Source organism: Jatropha curcas, chromosome 8 (genome assembly GCF_041381405.1).
Source record: "Jatropha curcas cultivar XTBG-Jc1 chromosome 8, XTBG_Jcur_1.0, whole genome shotgun sequence".
NCBI classification, from domain to species: Eukaryota; Viridiplantae; Streptophyta; class Magnoliopsida; order Malpighiales; family Euphorbiaceae; genus Jatropha; species Jatropha curcas.
Window position 1 is genome coordinate 26,705,504 of NC_143158.1, and position 15,792 is coordinate 26,721,295.

The following is a 15,792-nucleotide window of genomic DNA, read 5'->3' on the forward strand; positions in this document are numbered from 1 at the left end:
TAACCAAATTGGTCATAGTTGATATATAGAGTATAGTTGAGTAATAGCATGTGTGTGTCTATGTAATATGCTTGAAAAAAGAAAATTAGATTATTAAAAGAAAATCGAATTTACTTGTCTCGCTTGTGTCTCACCCAACTTGAAGCTGAACGAGTAATAGATGAATTTTTTAAGTGTATAAAACTATAAATTAGTTAATTAAGTTGATATTCAAAAATCAACTGCAAAGCAAAATTAATTGATTAAAATGTCTTTTACAAAACATTAATTATATTTACCCTATTAATTAAATAATTAAGTAATCAAATGGCTGCATATATCTCAAGAGCATCATCACTTAACTTGGAAACAAAGTAAGAAATGTAATCTGCAAAAATGAAAGGGCGGTAGAGAAGAGGATGGTCCTTGTCAACAAATTCTCGAGGCACTTCAATTTTTGCTTCCTCTTTTGGCATTGTAAATAGTCCACAAGAGAACCTGTCTTCCTCCCCACTTACTACCACCCTGTGTCTTGCTGCTTCAAGCCTTCCATTGCTCCATACCTACCAATCATTTATTTATTTATGTACCACCAAAAATTTCAATTCGTAATCTTTCAAAAACTTGCTTATTCTTCTAACACTCTTTTGATTTCTTTTATCATTTTCATTAGACATTAATAATTATTGATTGTTAAAGAAATAATAAATATAAAGTATGGTTCGTAACTGTTAATTTTGAATTACCGTTAATCTGCTTAAAATTTAGTACCATACCAATTTTTTTTAAAATATTCATATTCAAACCCGTTAATAATTTTACTATTGGTGTCATTCCAAACTCATTTTACTGTAAATAAATTATAGTGGTTTGAGTAGGTATGACCACGGTTTCAGAACCGACTATTTCAGTTTCAAAACCACCAGCTCTAGTTAAAAACTAGGTGAAATCGAAATCAAACACGCTTTTAGCCGTTTCTAAGACAATGTTGAAACCGTCAGTTTCAGTTTTTTTTTTCAGTTTCCACTGAAATTAAATAATATAGTTTAAACTATTTAAAATATTTTTCTAGATTTATAACTTAAATCATAATAATAAATATTGCTTCTAAAATAAAACTAAACTAATTTAATAAAAATTCTTAAATGCTACTTTAAAGATTATAATAAAATATAAAAAAATAAGTTTACAGTTTCTTTAAGAACATATTTTTCACGGTTTTGAACCAGAACCATCAAAACCACCAGTTTTGATTTCAAAAAACGAAGAACCGAAATCGAACCTTAAGTGCACGTTTTCAGTTACGGTTTGAAACCAGAATCGAATCTTAAGTTCACGGCTTCGGTTATGGTTTAAAATCAAAATTATTGACCACAATTTAATGCTGGTTTTGACAAGTTTTTTTCAAATTTGAAACCAAACCGTGGTCATCTCTAGGTTTGAGTTGCTAGAAAAACCTACCCCTCCATCCTTAAAATAAACCAAAGAGAGGGCTAGTCATTTACCTTTAGGGCTTCACCAATAATGACAAAGAAAGCATCTTGAGGAACCATTGCACAAACCCAATTGCCATCTTTGGTTTGAACCTGGAGACCCTGAACTTCATTTTGACATAAGATGGTGATTGCATTTTTGTCGGTGTGAGATCGTAGAGCAATCACCGAATCGTCACCGTTTCGTGGAGCTATATACTTCATTACACGAAACAGACTTGTGCTATCCTGAACATGCAAATCATAGTGATTTGCCATGCCAAAGCTTTCGAATATCATTTTCAATACCGCTAAATTCAGCTCCAGCATTTCTGAGCTCATCGTATGGAGACTCTCACTATTCACATAATAAGTAAAATGAAAATTAACAAATATATATATATCAAATAATTTCACAAGATGTAAGAATGAATTTCTCCGCCATTAAATTTTAAAATCATATATTAGAATAAGTATAATTTCTTTTTATTGGTTAAATAAGGACAAAAGAAACAAAACGCACGAATTAATAATAAATATATGTTCCTTCAAGACATGCGAAACTATATAATCTACATAAAGTTTCACAATACACAACTAATGTGTGATAACAAAGGATTAATGTAAAGACTAATGACTAAGATCTTGTTGTGCAATAACTATAGCTTTTAGAGGTTCAAAGTTTTTTTTATAAAACATTCAACACTTTAACGTTTAGCGTTTAACATTTAACTTTTAATTAATTAATTAATTTTTTTTACTATCATACCCATTGTGTTTTTTTTTTTTTCAAATTCAATTAATTAAACAGTTAATATATTATTATAAATTAAATAATTATTTTTACCAAATACTTTTAATTTAAACTGCTATATAAATAGCTACTAGTTAAAGTATTTATTTGATAAAATTAGCTATTTTAGTTGTGTATTTTAGTAGCATTTGCGTAACTTTTCATAAAATATTAAAAGTTAAGCGTTATAATGATTTGATCATTTATAAAACGCTACCTTCATATTATGTTATTAAAACCGTAAAAAATAGTGTTTCGCATTTTGATTTATTTAAAATATTATTGTCATAGGCTAACAGATCAACTAAGAGCTAATATTACTCAACAAATCTTAATTATTTTATTTTAATGCGTCATTTGTATTTATCCCAATAAAATTTGATGATTGGGAATTGAAATTTGAATACTATATGGAGCATTTATTACTGAGATATTGATACCGTACTGCAACTACAGGAAAGATTATTAATTGAGAGAGCAGTGGTTTTTAATTGAAGTGCTACTGTTACAAAAAAAAAGCTGACTCTCACTATATCTCTCTGTTTAGATTTTCTGCAACGACATGTGCAGTTACAATTATAACAATAATCATTTCAAAGCCACTGTAATAAATTCAATCTGTTATAAAAGATAAGTCTCAATTTATTAGGGCATTGGCAGCTTGTGAGAGAGTTTGGTAGCACCCATTATACACTTCTCCAACTGGCCTTTTTTTTTACTCTAAAATAGAAAAATACCTTTTATACAAGATACTATTTATGATAAATAATTGTTAGGATTTGAAATTGAATTTTGATAAACTCAATATTGATTTAGATTGATCTTTCAGAATCTTGAAATTTTTCTTTTTAAATTGATGTTTATATTCAGATTTATTAATTGGTAACAACGTTAGTGAAGAAATGACTCGAACTGATGTGAATAAACTAATCAGACAATGGTTTTATTAAGTAATAACTGTTTAACGTTACTTTGTTTCAGTGTTCGGCAATATAGTATTTAAACTAGCTCAAACATCTAACCGTTATTAAAATAATTAAACGCTTCCAAAACAGCTAATTTTGCCGAATATCTTATTGGCTCCTATATTCATAATTTAGATGCATATTAATTTGATTTTGATGTAGAAGGTGTGATGTGTATATATTTTGGCTGGAAACTGTAGATTGTGCATAGTGTGTTACAGGTTGGGAGACGAATAAAACATGTGAAAGGCTGGCTTTGCAAGAAATTACAAGGCAAATGATAGAATGTAGAAATAAAGTCAGAGAAATATTAAGCATGCATGGTGAATAGGCACACCCCATAGAAAATGGCCAAAATAGAAACTATATGAAGAGGGACCATTTTGAAAAGGAATCATACAATGATATGCCCAAATATGGAACCATATGATACACATCCTCACACCAATGACCAAATCAAAACTTATTCAAAAACAAAAAATTTTAATAGATTTCACTAACAACTATTAATGTAAATTTACAATCAAAATTACTTTATTTAATTTCATGATTTGATCTATATAGATTGGTCAATGCATGAACATAAATTTTAACTTAACTAAAAATTATAATTAACTACTTTGGTGGAGGAGATTTGAAAGGATTGATTAAATAAGGTTCAAACCTGACGTAACTTTTCATATAGAGTTGAATTCGATAGCAGCTTTTTAAATAGCTTTTAGTGTCAAAAATGCATTATAGTTTCAATAACATAGTGTTCGAACTGAGTTTTAGATGTTGAAATAGTGTTTTATAAAAAGTTAACCAATATAACGTTTAGCTTTTAGCGTTTTATGAAAAGCTATTCAAACAATTAATAGATAAACATTATTAAAAAAGTTACTAGCTACCAGAACAGTTAATTTACCGAACAGACTCTTAGTAGGGTAAAATTTTCAAATTTTGAAAAATGTTAAAGATTTTCAATGTAGAAAAATAAAAATCAAATGTGAATTGTCTTACCAGAAAGTTGGATTTCCTTGTGGCCACATGAGGTTGGTGAAGGAGTGAACAGTGTCGAGATTGTGAGCATCATCAAGGCCAAAGCTCTCAGAGAAAGGAACAATGGGAGACATACCAGAATAGCTACGATAAGGCTTTGGGTTTATGTACTTAGCTTTCACTTCTTGAGGAAGATCAAATAGTGAGTTCATCCCCATAAATAAGTCTTCACGTAATTTTGCAGAGAGATTATCATACATTAAAATGAAGCAACCATGTCTTTCACATGCCTCTCTTACTTGCTTACACACTGTTCCCCATTTCTCACTTCCAATTTCTAATGCCTCTTTTGAAAAATCAAGAATTGGTATTTGAGCTTTTGCCATTTTTTGTTTCTCTCTCCCTCTGTGTTTTTGTGCTTCAAGTAGCAAAAGAAATTGGGTATTATATAAGGGGAAGGGAGATACATGTCTAAAAAATTGAAATTGGGTTTTTTTTTTTTTTTAGAAATATAAAATTGACCAATTGATATGGGCACCCTTTTGTGGGGTTTTTCTTTTCTTTCAATCTACGGGATGAATTGATTGGGAAAAAATATGCATGTAAAAAGACTAATTAGTGAGAGGTCTCGACTCCTCTCGTCCACAAGTGTTTTCACTATTTTAGTAAATTTAGAGAAAGGTTATCTTTATTGCGTAGCCATAATATTATTTCGACTAGTGGAATCTCTTAATGAAAAAAAATAATAATAATAGGTGTGAGTATATATGTTGAGGCATATGCATATGCAATAGTAACCCAACGGCACTAGGAGTGTTGGATTGGAGGTTCCACCTCTCATGCACAATCCGTTAAATTAGGGATTTGACAGAATTCCCATTGGGGAAATTCTCATTGCTTGCTAACTAGTCCTGCTTACACATATCAAACTTGAGGGAAAATAAATATTAGTATGCATAAATAATTAGAGTTAAAATTTTATTTTTTATGATCAAGCTCAATTTGAAGAAATATAAAAGGACTCAAATTTGACAAGATTTCAATTTAAAATTTTAATATTTTTTTTATTAATCTCAAACCAAAGCTCAAGTAAGACAGTAAAATAACAACAACTTATTAATTAGTATATATTTTATATATTTATAATATATATATATATATATATATATATATATATATATGTAATTTAAAAAAATTTGAAATGACCAACTAAAAGTTTTAATTTAAAAATGTATATGTAAATATTTTATTACAAATATATATAACTATTTATATAAAGTTGGAACAAACCAAAAGTTTCAAAGTTGAAACAAATAAAACCTTTTCAATATTGACTTATCACTCTCATTTTTCACCATTCTATTTTTTTATTTTTTTAAAAAATTGAAATTAATTGAAAAAAAATTGATTAGATTATTCATTTACTTATTATATATTATTAAATTAATAAAAAATACCTTACATACTATGCTCTTCTTCATATCTATTTTTCCTTTAATCGAGTTTGGAATCCACAGTTTAATAAATATAGAAAATGAAGCCCATTTCTTTAAAATCCCACTATAGTAATGACAACAAAAAGAGAAATAAAATTATATTTTTATTTTTATTTTTTTCTAAATTGTTTTGATGGTTAGGAAATGAAGTTGTTATTGATCATTAGTTGCATATTTGAATTTTTAGTAGAAATAATTATATATACGAATATGTTTTTAGATGAAATTGTGACACTATACGTAGCCAAAGTGGATTTCGTTATATATATTTACTTGTATTTATTAATTTGTCAATAATTTTAATTTGAAAAAATATTTTAACATAATATAAATTTAGAAAATATAAAAAAGGTATAATCAATAATTAATATTTCAAAAAAAAAAAAGCTACATAAATATATAAAAGCTAAACGTGGTGAAATTTTAGAAACTCAATTTACTATCTTCTCAAAAATAAAAAATAAAAAGAAAAAAATTAATTTACTAAGTTGGAATTAAACTTAATTTTTCTTTTAAAAAGAAATTCATTTAATACAAAAGAATTAGTAATGATATTGAAAACTCAACTACCTTATATGTCATTAATCAATGGTCTTTTGTATCATTCATATTAAATGGTCTTTTCATATCTCTTTAGATGACTATATATTTTGTATGAAAGCTAAAACTTATTTGTTTGGAAACTTAATTTGTTAAGTTAGAATTAAACTTTTCTTTTTCTTTTTAAAGGAAATTCAATTAATGAAAAACAATTAGTAGTATATGTATTTTGTGTCATTAATTCATATATTGAAAATTAATAGCCTTTTATTGAAAGGGTAATTTCATATATCTTTAAATGATATTACCTCTGTTCCATAATATTTATCACATTTGAAAAAATAGTTTGTTTCAAAATACTTGTCACATTTGTGGTTTCAAAGGGTAATAAATATTTTTTTTTCATATTTATTCTTTGTATATTACCAATAATTATTACTTCAATTTAATGATTTTCTTAGAGAATTAGTATTAAATTAAAGGTAATATAGTCAAATTATCTAATAATTTATTATATTCTAGATAAATTTAATGATTTTTTTAAGAGACGTCTAAATGTAATAAATATTATGGAATAGATGGTAGGGATTGGTTGAGGTGCCCTTATAATAAATTGTTGCAAAAAGATATTTTGGATAGAGGGTAGGCATTTATGCATGGGAGAGAGAGAGAGAGTAAGTAGGAGTCTATGATTCCATATTATATCATTAAATGCAAATTACCAGAAGTGCAGAAGGGAACGCATTCTTTTTTAAGATTCTTTGGACACAAACAATTATGAGTTTTGATTGTTTTCTTATTAGGTCTGTTTCCAAGGACACGTTAAACCTAAAACCCTGCTATAGGTAAGAGGAGGACATGTCATCCCTTAACCTTAACCCTTGTCTTCTTAACAATACATGAACCTTTTCATAAGGGTTTAGGTCTTCTTCTCTTCAATAGAAGAGTTCAAACCATAATTTGTAAAGAAATAAATTAATATAAAAATAGGTTAAAGAAAGAGTAAGATGTTAAGAATCTCAATCGATTAAATACTAAATCCACAAAACATGTAAGGAAGATAAACCAGCTAGCCTGCTAATTGATTGGTATCGAACTTTTAGCATTGGTTGTTCCAAACCGAAATAAACCCATTAATATGATCTCTATTATTTTTATTTAATTTAATGAATATTTCAAATTTTCTTAATATAATATGATGTGGAAATGAGTAATGGAGCTATGTTTTGAGTGAATAAAATCATCAGTTGGGAGTTAGGAGAGCAGTAGGCACATGAATGAGTGTATTCCTCAGTTGGTCTGTTGAAAAGGTAGCACTCCATGTTATCTCCAAATTCTAGAATATTAATTGCATGATTTTTTTGGCTTTTTTTAGACGGAAAATTTTTGATGAGGGGATCACAAAATTTAAATTTAAGGCCAAGACTGAAATTTTCTTTAAAAAAAAAAAACAGTTAGGTTAACTTTTACGGGCCGAGGTTACTTCAACTTAACACCAATTGTACCTTATCGTATTCAATTTTTGATTATTTTGTAAATATCCGAACTTCAATTTATGCAATAATAAAATGATTCTTACTCAATTTTAAACTAGATTTTATTAGCACACAGTCTAGTGATAAGTGCATATACAACCCGATAATAGATCCGAATTCAAACTCTCCCTCCTCCAATATTTCTTTAACTATAATTATTTTCACCAATTTAGTGAATTAAGGAGATGATTATCTTTATTTTCACCTTTCTGTTGCTTATTTTTTCTCTCATTCTGCTTCTTCATTACCATAGTTAGTTGCAATCGACCTGCCACTCAACTCCCCCTCAAACTAATGACTTGCAACTAGTATCGTAGAAACCCAAGTCGAATCACTTCTGTTTGGTCATGTTGATGGCAATAAAAATATAGCTCCTCTAAAAAAGCTCACAATTGACGATAAACCCATCTTTTTTTTATATATTAAGATAAACTGATTCTACAATTGTGAATTTATAAATTGGAATTTAAATCCAACCTAGAGTTTATTTAATTAAATAAAAGAACAAATACCATTGTTATAGTGAGAATTTTAATTCTTGAAGACCAATTAAGATATATTGGTTGTAATTGGGGAAGCTAGAATTAGGATATTGAGATAGTTTTTGCATGTCATATAGGTTGTACTTGTAAAGACTTATTAATGGATAGGACGGTGAAAGATTGGGATAGCCGGTGGATGATGTTTTGGAGCAACAGAATATAGCGCCCACAAACTGCAAAAAAATTAATTTTGATGGGACTTTGTTCTAAGAATTTTGTTGATTGAAACTACAAGTCGGCAACCCACATGCCTCTCTTACTATAACCAGCTACTATCATATATAAATTTTAAAATTCATGTAATAAAATTTTAATCCCAATATGAAAAGAGTTTTAAGGTTTGAAATACCATAAAATATACCTACAGTGAGGGATGAACAGTCTTATCTGTAACTAAGCTCCGATTAAGCGATTTCTGGTTACAGGATCCGAATACCGATGGTTTATACTAAAAAATTTTAAATTTCATGTAATAGCATTCATCATTTTTTTTTATGGCATTTGGAGTGAGAATACTTCAAATTTTAAAATTAACGATAATTACAAATTAATATAAATTTAGAATTTGAGCTAAATATATAAATTTATTCATGTACTTTTTGTGACAAATTTTGTTACATTTTAAATTTTATTGTGAATACAGCGTTCCTCCTAAAATTACAAATTTTGATTAAAATTCACGCTTCTTTACATTTTGCCTCAACAATAGCTTTAAGGTGTTTAATTTTTATATAAAAATATTGATTTGATTTATAGTTAATATATTTTATATTTTTCAACTATTGAATAAATATTTATTTTATATAATTTTAAAAATTAAAAGATTCAATAGAATATATTGTAAATTGAAATATTTAATAACCGCAATTTTATTAATTGAATTATTTACCAAATGAAAGTAAAAATTAAAAGCATCAAGAAAATTTCTTTTTATGAATACAAGGGGGTTAGATTTATGAATTTATTCTATAAAATTGTATTTCTCTCTCTTCCATTCCACTCCTAGGTAGGGGGCCATTGGCAAAATTTGGTTAACTAGCTAGGTACTGGCCACATATCTTGTGATCATCAGTTAGGATGTGACTTCAATTATATCATTTCATTAGAGAAAGGTTTAAAATGTCTAATCATGGTTAAATACCTAATTGATATTTTGACTAATTGCACCCAAAATAAAGTCCTAGAAATGATTGTATTAAAATTAAAAAATATATATTCACCTTGAAAATTAAAAAAAAATTATATATTTTTTGACTTATGATGGCATAATGTCAAGCCCCGCACAACAAGCAACCAGAAATACAAGACAGCCTCTACAATTTATAAGGAAGGCTATAAATTAGGTCGCCATAATGGACTAAAACCTGTGAACTCTCTAGTCCAAAATTGGAGGTCTAAGCTCGCATTCTAGAAAACTCCACATTACTCCACCTAAAAAATATTTTGTGTAATGTCTACATAATTCTAGAATTTTTCATGTAATCTAGACCGTTCATTTTTATAGGTAAATCTTAGCCGCACATTAAGGAGGTGGAAATGACTATAAATACTACCCCCTCACCTCACTTGTAAATCATCCAAGCAAATACAAAGCATTTGAGCAATAAGAGTTCTTACAAGCTCTTTTGTGTTCTCTTCTCTACTTAACTCACATTTTCGCTCCAACACAACTCCAAAACTTATTTAGCGCATCCTAAAGCCTCAAGAGCGACTAAATGCAACACAGAAAGGTATAGCAAAATCTTATCTCCGTGGCAATAAGCTTACTTTCTTTTGCTCTTTGTAGATCCATGGCATTGATATTAGGGAAAATTGCTTTTTTATCTTTATATTTTATTGACTTTACCTTGATATTTTTTTAAATATATTATTTGACCTTTATATTTCATCTTTTGTTATACTGTTAAATCGTTTTATCAATTTATTTTATCTTTTCTATCAATTATTATTAATTAATTTTGCAAAATATATAGACAAAATAGTAAATAAATACAAAAAATATTAGTTAATTTAATATAAGGACAAAATAATAATTTAGTGATGAAAAAGTATAAAAAATTAACAAAATAATATAACAATATGACCGATAAACAAAAAAAACAAAGAAGTCGGACATCAATTTATGCATTAAGCTAAATAAAATATATATAATAGTTGGTGGTTAGCAATGATAGAGCCTTAAATTTTTCATGGGCAAAAATATATTTGTCATCTCATACGATGAATATAAAATAAACATGATTAAAAAAAGGCTAAAAATAGTGTAATTACATAAACAAATATATTATATGTGGTTAAAATTTTTTTAATGAAAATAAATAAAATAATACAGATTTTTTAAGTATACATAATGACTTTCAATAAGAAAAATTTTTTTTCTAAAATTTAGATATTAGAAATTACAATGAAAACAACTTTATAGTATTTAGAATTTTAAATATGTGGTTGAAATTTTAAAATTCAGTCAATTCGATTTCATATTATTTTCTAAAAATTATTAAAACAGAATCATGAATTGTAATATTAAATTCATCTCTTTAAATAAATTATATATCGTGTGTTTATTTTGTATTAACTGTTAATTCCATAAATTAGTACACATCTTTAGAAGCTAAAAAAATTTTACAATACTTAAGGAATTATACTGTCTTTTCTACGTGATGGAAACAATGGGCGTAGTCTCGTGGACTGATATATCTTCAAGCAATGACGGAGGCAGAGGTGGCGGGATGGCCGCGGCCTCCCTAGCTCCATTTTTTTTTTTTTTTTACATTTAAAAATTTTATTTTAAATTTTTGTCTTAGTTAATTTTATAAAAAATTTTCTTTTGCCTTCTGGCATTGCCACCGTGGCTGTTCAAGGTTTTTTGAAAGTAATGCACTAGCTAGAATGAAGTAAAAGTTTAGGAACAAAGAATAGTATAATAACCGGTTTCTACTCTCTACAATAAAGCCATGTATGTGCTATTTCTTTTAGGCATCCATTTTAGTTCCGAGGATGAGAGGTTTTCTACCTTATTATTGTGTATTCCATAATATTATTTCGGTCTATTAGACTTTTTAATAAATAGAAAAAAATATTTATCTATACTGTGTATATATTCATTCTTCATACACTCAATTTATTTAAAAAAATTTATCACTCTTTATTAATATTTTATTTCTTTTTTTTGGGTGAAAAGACTCATATGCACGCTAATATATAATTTAGTAATAAATGCATATTTGACTTGACAATAAATCCAGAGTCAAATCCTTCATCCCTTATTTGTATAAATATTGCTGCTAGTCTTCTAAAGGAATGCTTATTTTAATATTTGGAATGTCATCTCAGATTGCTTGTATGATTTTTATCCTCTTGGTCAATACATTTTTATGTATGCTCAAAGGATTTTTTTTTTTTTTTTTTTTTAGAAGATGCTGAAAGGATCTTAAAACTGCTAATCAATATTCTTTCTTTTGATTTTTTTTTTTTTTTTTGAAGAGTTTATAAAAATAATAGAGGGAAAGGGATTCCGGCATCACTAGTACTGCTATTATATGCTAAAAACAAGAAATTCAATCCAAGAATTTGAAGAGGATGACATAAAAGCTAATCAAATAACCAATAATAATGTAATTAATAAATAAGTACAAATTGACAATATGTTTATTTTTTTTTTTTTTGAGTGTTGAATAAGTAAAGGGCTTATAATTATTGAAATGGCATTCAAAATGAAATAATATAATTTAAAATTTAGTTATTGCTTTGAAATTAATTATAAATTCATTAATTCCAAAAAAAAAATGATAACTTTATGAATAATAGGAGAAAATTAAACCTTCTAGAAATAGCTTGTCACTTTCATGATTCGTATTACTTGGCTTCAATTTTCTTCATGACATGATTAATTAATATATATTTAATATTATTATGAGAACATGCCATTGTGCAAATGGTTTAAAGATGACTCATCCTAATATAGACATCTTACCAAAGAACCAGTAGATGATTTAATATGATTTGGACTATTTTCTTATAATATAAGGTCTTTTTCTTTTTCTTTTTTTTAAGTTCATCAAAATTTTTAAATCAAAATGAATCAATTTAATTTTGATGATTCAATTTAGTTTGGTTTTGATTTTGTTACATTTTAATTAGTTCACTTCATTTTAGTTTTGGTAACAAAAAGAATAAATTAACTAAACCAAGTAGAACAGGATTATATGTATATAATATTAAAAATATTTATATATATATATATATATATATATGTATTCGAAATTTTCCTAGATAATCTTGAGTCACAAAATTCTTTGCGGCAAGCGTTATTTTTTGGTGGCTTTGTGACAGACCAGATTCGGCTTTGGGTAAGCTTAGGCGCTTGGTACCACAGGTAATTGTATGGTCTGTGTAGAGAATGTATTGTAAGTGTAATTGGGATAATAAAGCTTGTTTTCCAGACCTCCTTTTACAAAATATCAGTAGGTTGCTATTAAACTAGAGCATTGCCAATTCTGGTAAGAGATTTGCAGCAACTTGTCCAGCAAAAGATGATTGCCACTTCATTTCGGCTTCTTTTGACCAACAAAAATTAAAACCAATGATTATTACTTGGATTCGACCTAGGCAAGATTGCTATAAACTGAATATTGATGCGTCTTTCAATAAATTTTCAGCAGCGGGAGTGCTATCCTCCGAAACAGCCATGGTAATTTTGTTGCTGCCGCTTGTTTTCCAATTGATGCCGGGACAGTTTATGATGTAGAGCTTGAGGCTTTGATTTGGTGGCTTTCTTGGAGTATTGATAAAGGTTTTTATCCCCTTCAGGTGGAAATGGATTGTCTGGAACTAGTTGCTCATGTTAATCGGGCACAGTGGATTAGAGCAGGTCCTTCGGTTTTGCTGCGTGTTGCTGACTTATTGCATCTTCACTCTTCTTCCATTCATCACATATATCGTGAAGGAAATCAAGTCGCACATCTTTTGGCCACTCATCATAGACTTCATCATACTTCTCTTTCTTTTATCTCTTTTAATTCTTTGCCTCATTTGATTAAAGGAGTTGTATTATTGGAGGCTATAGAGACTAAATATTTGAGATATAAATAAAATAAAAATATCTTTTGCTAAAAAATATATATATATATATATATTCGAAATTTTGATTATTTTGTTTCTATTTTCTTTATAAATAGTTTGTAGGAAATTGAAAGCAAGAAAGGTAGTCATGCAACCGTAGATATGTATATTAATGTATATATAATGACGGAGGGAGGGGTGCCAAGGGTAAATCCCTGCCGCTAATCCAAATTTTATTTTTAAAATTTACTCCTAAAATAAAATGTTAATAATTTTCAATTTTATTTACAAAATAGTGATTTTATGAATTTTGCGTCTCTTTAGTTTTGAAAATTTTTTTTGGCCCATTCTACCTTTTATTTCCGGCTATAAATAGTTGAAAGTACCTGCTATTAACAGTCCTGAAAAGTTGACAGAAATGGCTATGGCATCTCAAAATCAGGTTCCTATCATCAATCTTTCAAGAACTTCACTACATTGTGTGCGTGGAGAACAAGAGTGGCACAATTTATGCAAAAGGGTTAGGGAAGCTTGTGAAACATTTGGGTGCTTTGAGGTGGTTTACGATCAAATATCCCTGCAACTAAGAGATGAGACCTTCGAAATGGTCAGGCAAGTTTTTAGTCTTCCATCAGAGACAAAGAAGAAAAATTTTAACCCAAAGCCTTATCATGGGTATGCAGGGGGGTACCCAGTAATTCCCTTGTATGAGAGCTTAGGCATTGAAGATGTCACCAACTATGACTCCCTCAGAAGCTTTACAGAATTACTTTGGCCTCATGGCCATCACCAGTTCAGGTAAGGAGGATTAATCTTGACCTTGTCGGAGTTTCCTAGGTGATATCTTTATAATACAACTAGCTAAATCAATTGGTTGTTATTTTAAAAAACCGTTGATCATTGATACTATTTTTTTTATTGAAAAGACAACCGCTGTCCATATACTTTCAGTAAATAAGCTTATTTTTTTTCCAAGATGATTGGAAAGATTGTTTCCTGTCATTCAGGTTGAAGGAAAAGCTTACTGTTGCAAATGACAAGGAATGAAATGATTTTCTTGTCATCTGCTTTTGGAGGGAATTACATTAAAAAAAAAAAAAAAAAACAAGTGACCTCAATTTGGCGAGAACAAAAGTTTAATTCGCAAAAAGCGTAGTTTGCTGGAAGGCTAAAAACTTTTATGTTTTATAATCCGAGATGGACTAAACCTCGATGTTACCATAAAAAACAAAAGTGACCTTTATTACAAAGAATGAATTATGAAATTATGAACTATAATTCAAGTGAATTTAACCTTACTTTTTTTTTTTTTATCAGCAGAAAAAATACTATTTATTATTATTATATTAGAATCCAGGAATAAGATACTATTTAACCTTGCTTAGTACTAATTTCATGAAAAATGAATAAACTATTGTAGCCAAACAATTAGCTCCACGTTGAAGCCAGTGGAAGAGCTATGCAAGATAATACAAAAGATGATTATTGATAGCTATGGATTGAAAGAAAAATTAGGGTTGATAATGGAAACAAAGACTTTGTTAAGGATGATGAAATACAAAGCTCCTCCAAGTGGGGAATATATGGATGGACTCAAAGCCCATACAGATAAACCAATGTGTACTCTTTTGTTTGAGGATCAAGTTTCAGGGCTTGAAATTGAAACCAAAGATGGACAATGGATTCAACTCTCTCCATCCACCACCAATTCCTTTTTCTTTATTGTTGGAGATCCTCTTATGGTAATTTCCTTGGTTCATTGATTTCTTCTTAGGTTCTGTTTAGGATTGAGTTTATATCTGCTTTCAAACCATTCGAAGAAATTCCTCAAAGAACTAAGCATTGAAGTTGTGTTATGAACATTGATTTGCAGGCATGGAGTAATGGAAAATTGCATGCAGTGAAACATAGGGTGATGATGAAGGGTGACAAAGACAGGCATTCTTTTGGAGCATTTGCAGTTCCAGTAGAAGGGACTATCATCAAGCCACCTAAGGAATTAGTTGATGGAAATCAACCCCAGCTTTTGAAGGAATTTGATTATATGGACTTCATAATATTCTCATATTCAAAGGAGGGAATGACTATAGAATCAGCAAAGCAGATGTTTGCATTCGCTGGGAACAATTAAGTAATCATTCGTGGAAAGGCTCAATACATACATTCACCCTTAAACTTTGCAATTTTAATTTTATGACACCTTAAATTTTATAAATGATTTATCATACACTTGAACTTATAAATTTTAATAATATAACACATGTTTCAATACTAACATCAATTAATTTTAGAATTTTTGATTTCTATTGGTAAAATATCGATTCAATATCCAGCTAGCAAAATACGTTTAGAATAATGATTTTCACGAATTTCAACTTTTTAACGTGCTTAATTGATCTAATTTTACAAGTCGAAATTTCAAACTTTT

At 28.4% G+C, this 15,792-nt stretch overlaps 2 protein-coding genes across 2 annotated transcripts; one reads left to right on the forward strand and one right to left on the reverse strand.

Annotated features, from left to right (window-relative positions):
• Nucleotides 1–209: 209 nt before the first annotated feature.
• Nucleotides 210–4,626, reverse strand: LOC105639255 (putative 2-oxoglutarate-dependent dioxygenase AOP1.2). The gene is made up of 3 exons (XM_012223247.4): nucleotides 4,212–4,626; nucleotides 1,485–1,809; nucleotides 210–542 (listed from the first exon to the last, which is right to left on the reverse strand). Exons 1-3 carry the CDS (start codon nucleotides 4,574–4,576, stop codon nucleotides 303–305), a joined length of 930 nt encoding a protein of 309 aa, XP_012078637.1. The 5' UTR covers nucleotides 4,577–4,626; the 3' UTR covers nucleotides 210–302.
• Nucleotides 4,627–13,738: 9,112 nt separating this feature from the next.
• On the forward strand, nucleotides 13,739–15,607 carry LOC105639455 (putative 2-oxoglutarate-dependent dioxygenase AOP1). Its single transcript, XM_089725069.1, has 3 exons — nucleotides 13,739–14,162; nucleotides 14,785–15,106; nucleotides 15,238–15,607. The coding sequence occupies exons 1-3, from the start codon at nucleotides 13,783–13,785 to the stop codon at nucleotides 15,493–15,495; spliced, it is 960 nt and encodes a 319-aa protein (XP_089581195.1). The 5' UTR covers nucleotides 13,739–13,782; the 3' UTR covers nucleotides 15,496–15,607.
• Nucleotides 15,608–15,792: the final 185 nt, after the last annotated feature.

Excerpts from the sequence above, each read along its gene's own strand:
- LOC105639255 (XM_012223247.4), bottom strand. The coding sequence starts at position 4,576 with ATGGCAAAAGCTCAAATACCAATTCTTGATTTTTCAAAAGAGGCATTA. Across the intron at positions 1,810-4,211 it reads CAAGGAAATCCAACTTTCTG|TGAGAGTCTCCATACGATGA; the intron begins GTAAGACAATTC and ends TTATGTGAATAG. Across the intron at positions 543-1,484 it reads TTATTGGTGAAGCCCTAAAG|GTATGGAGCAATGGAAGGCT; the intron begins GTAAATGACTAG and ends AATGATTGGTAG.
- LOC105639455 (XM_089725069.1), top strand. The coding sequence starts at position 13,783 with ATGGCTATGGCATCTCAAAATCAGGTTCCTATCATCAATCTTTCAAGA. Across the intron at positions 14,163-14,784 it reads CATGGCCATCACCAGTTCAG|CCAAACAATTAGCTCCACGT; the intron begins GTAAGGAGGATT and ends AAACTATTGTAG. Across the intron at positions 15,107-15,237 it reads TTGTTGGAGATCCTCTTATG|GCATGGAGTAATGGAAAATT; the intron begins GTAATTTCCTTG and ends ATTGATTTGCAG.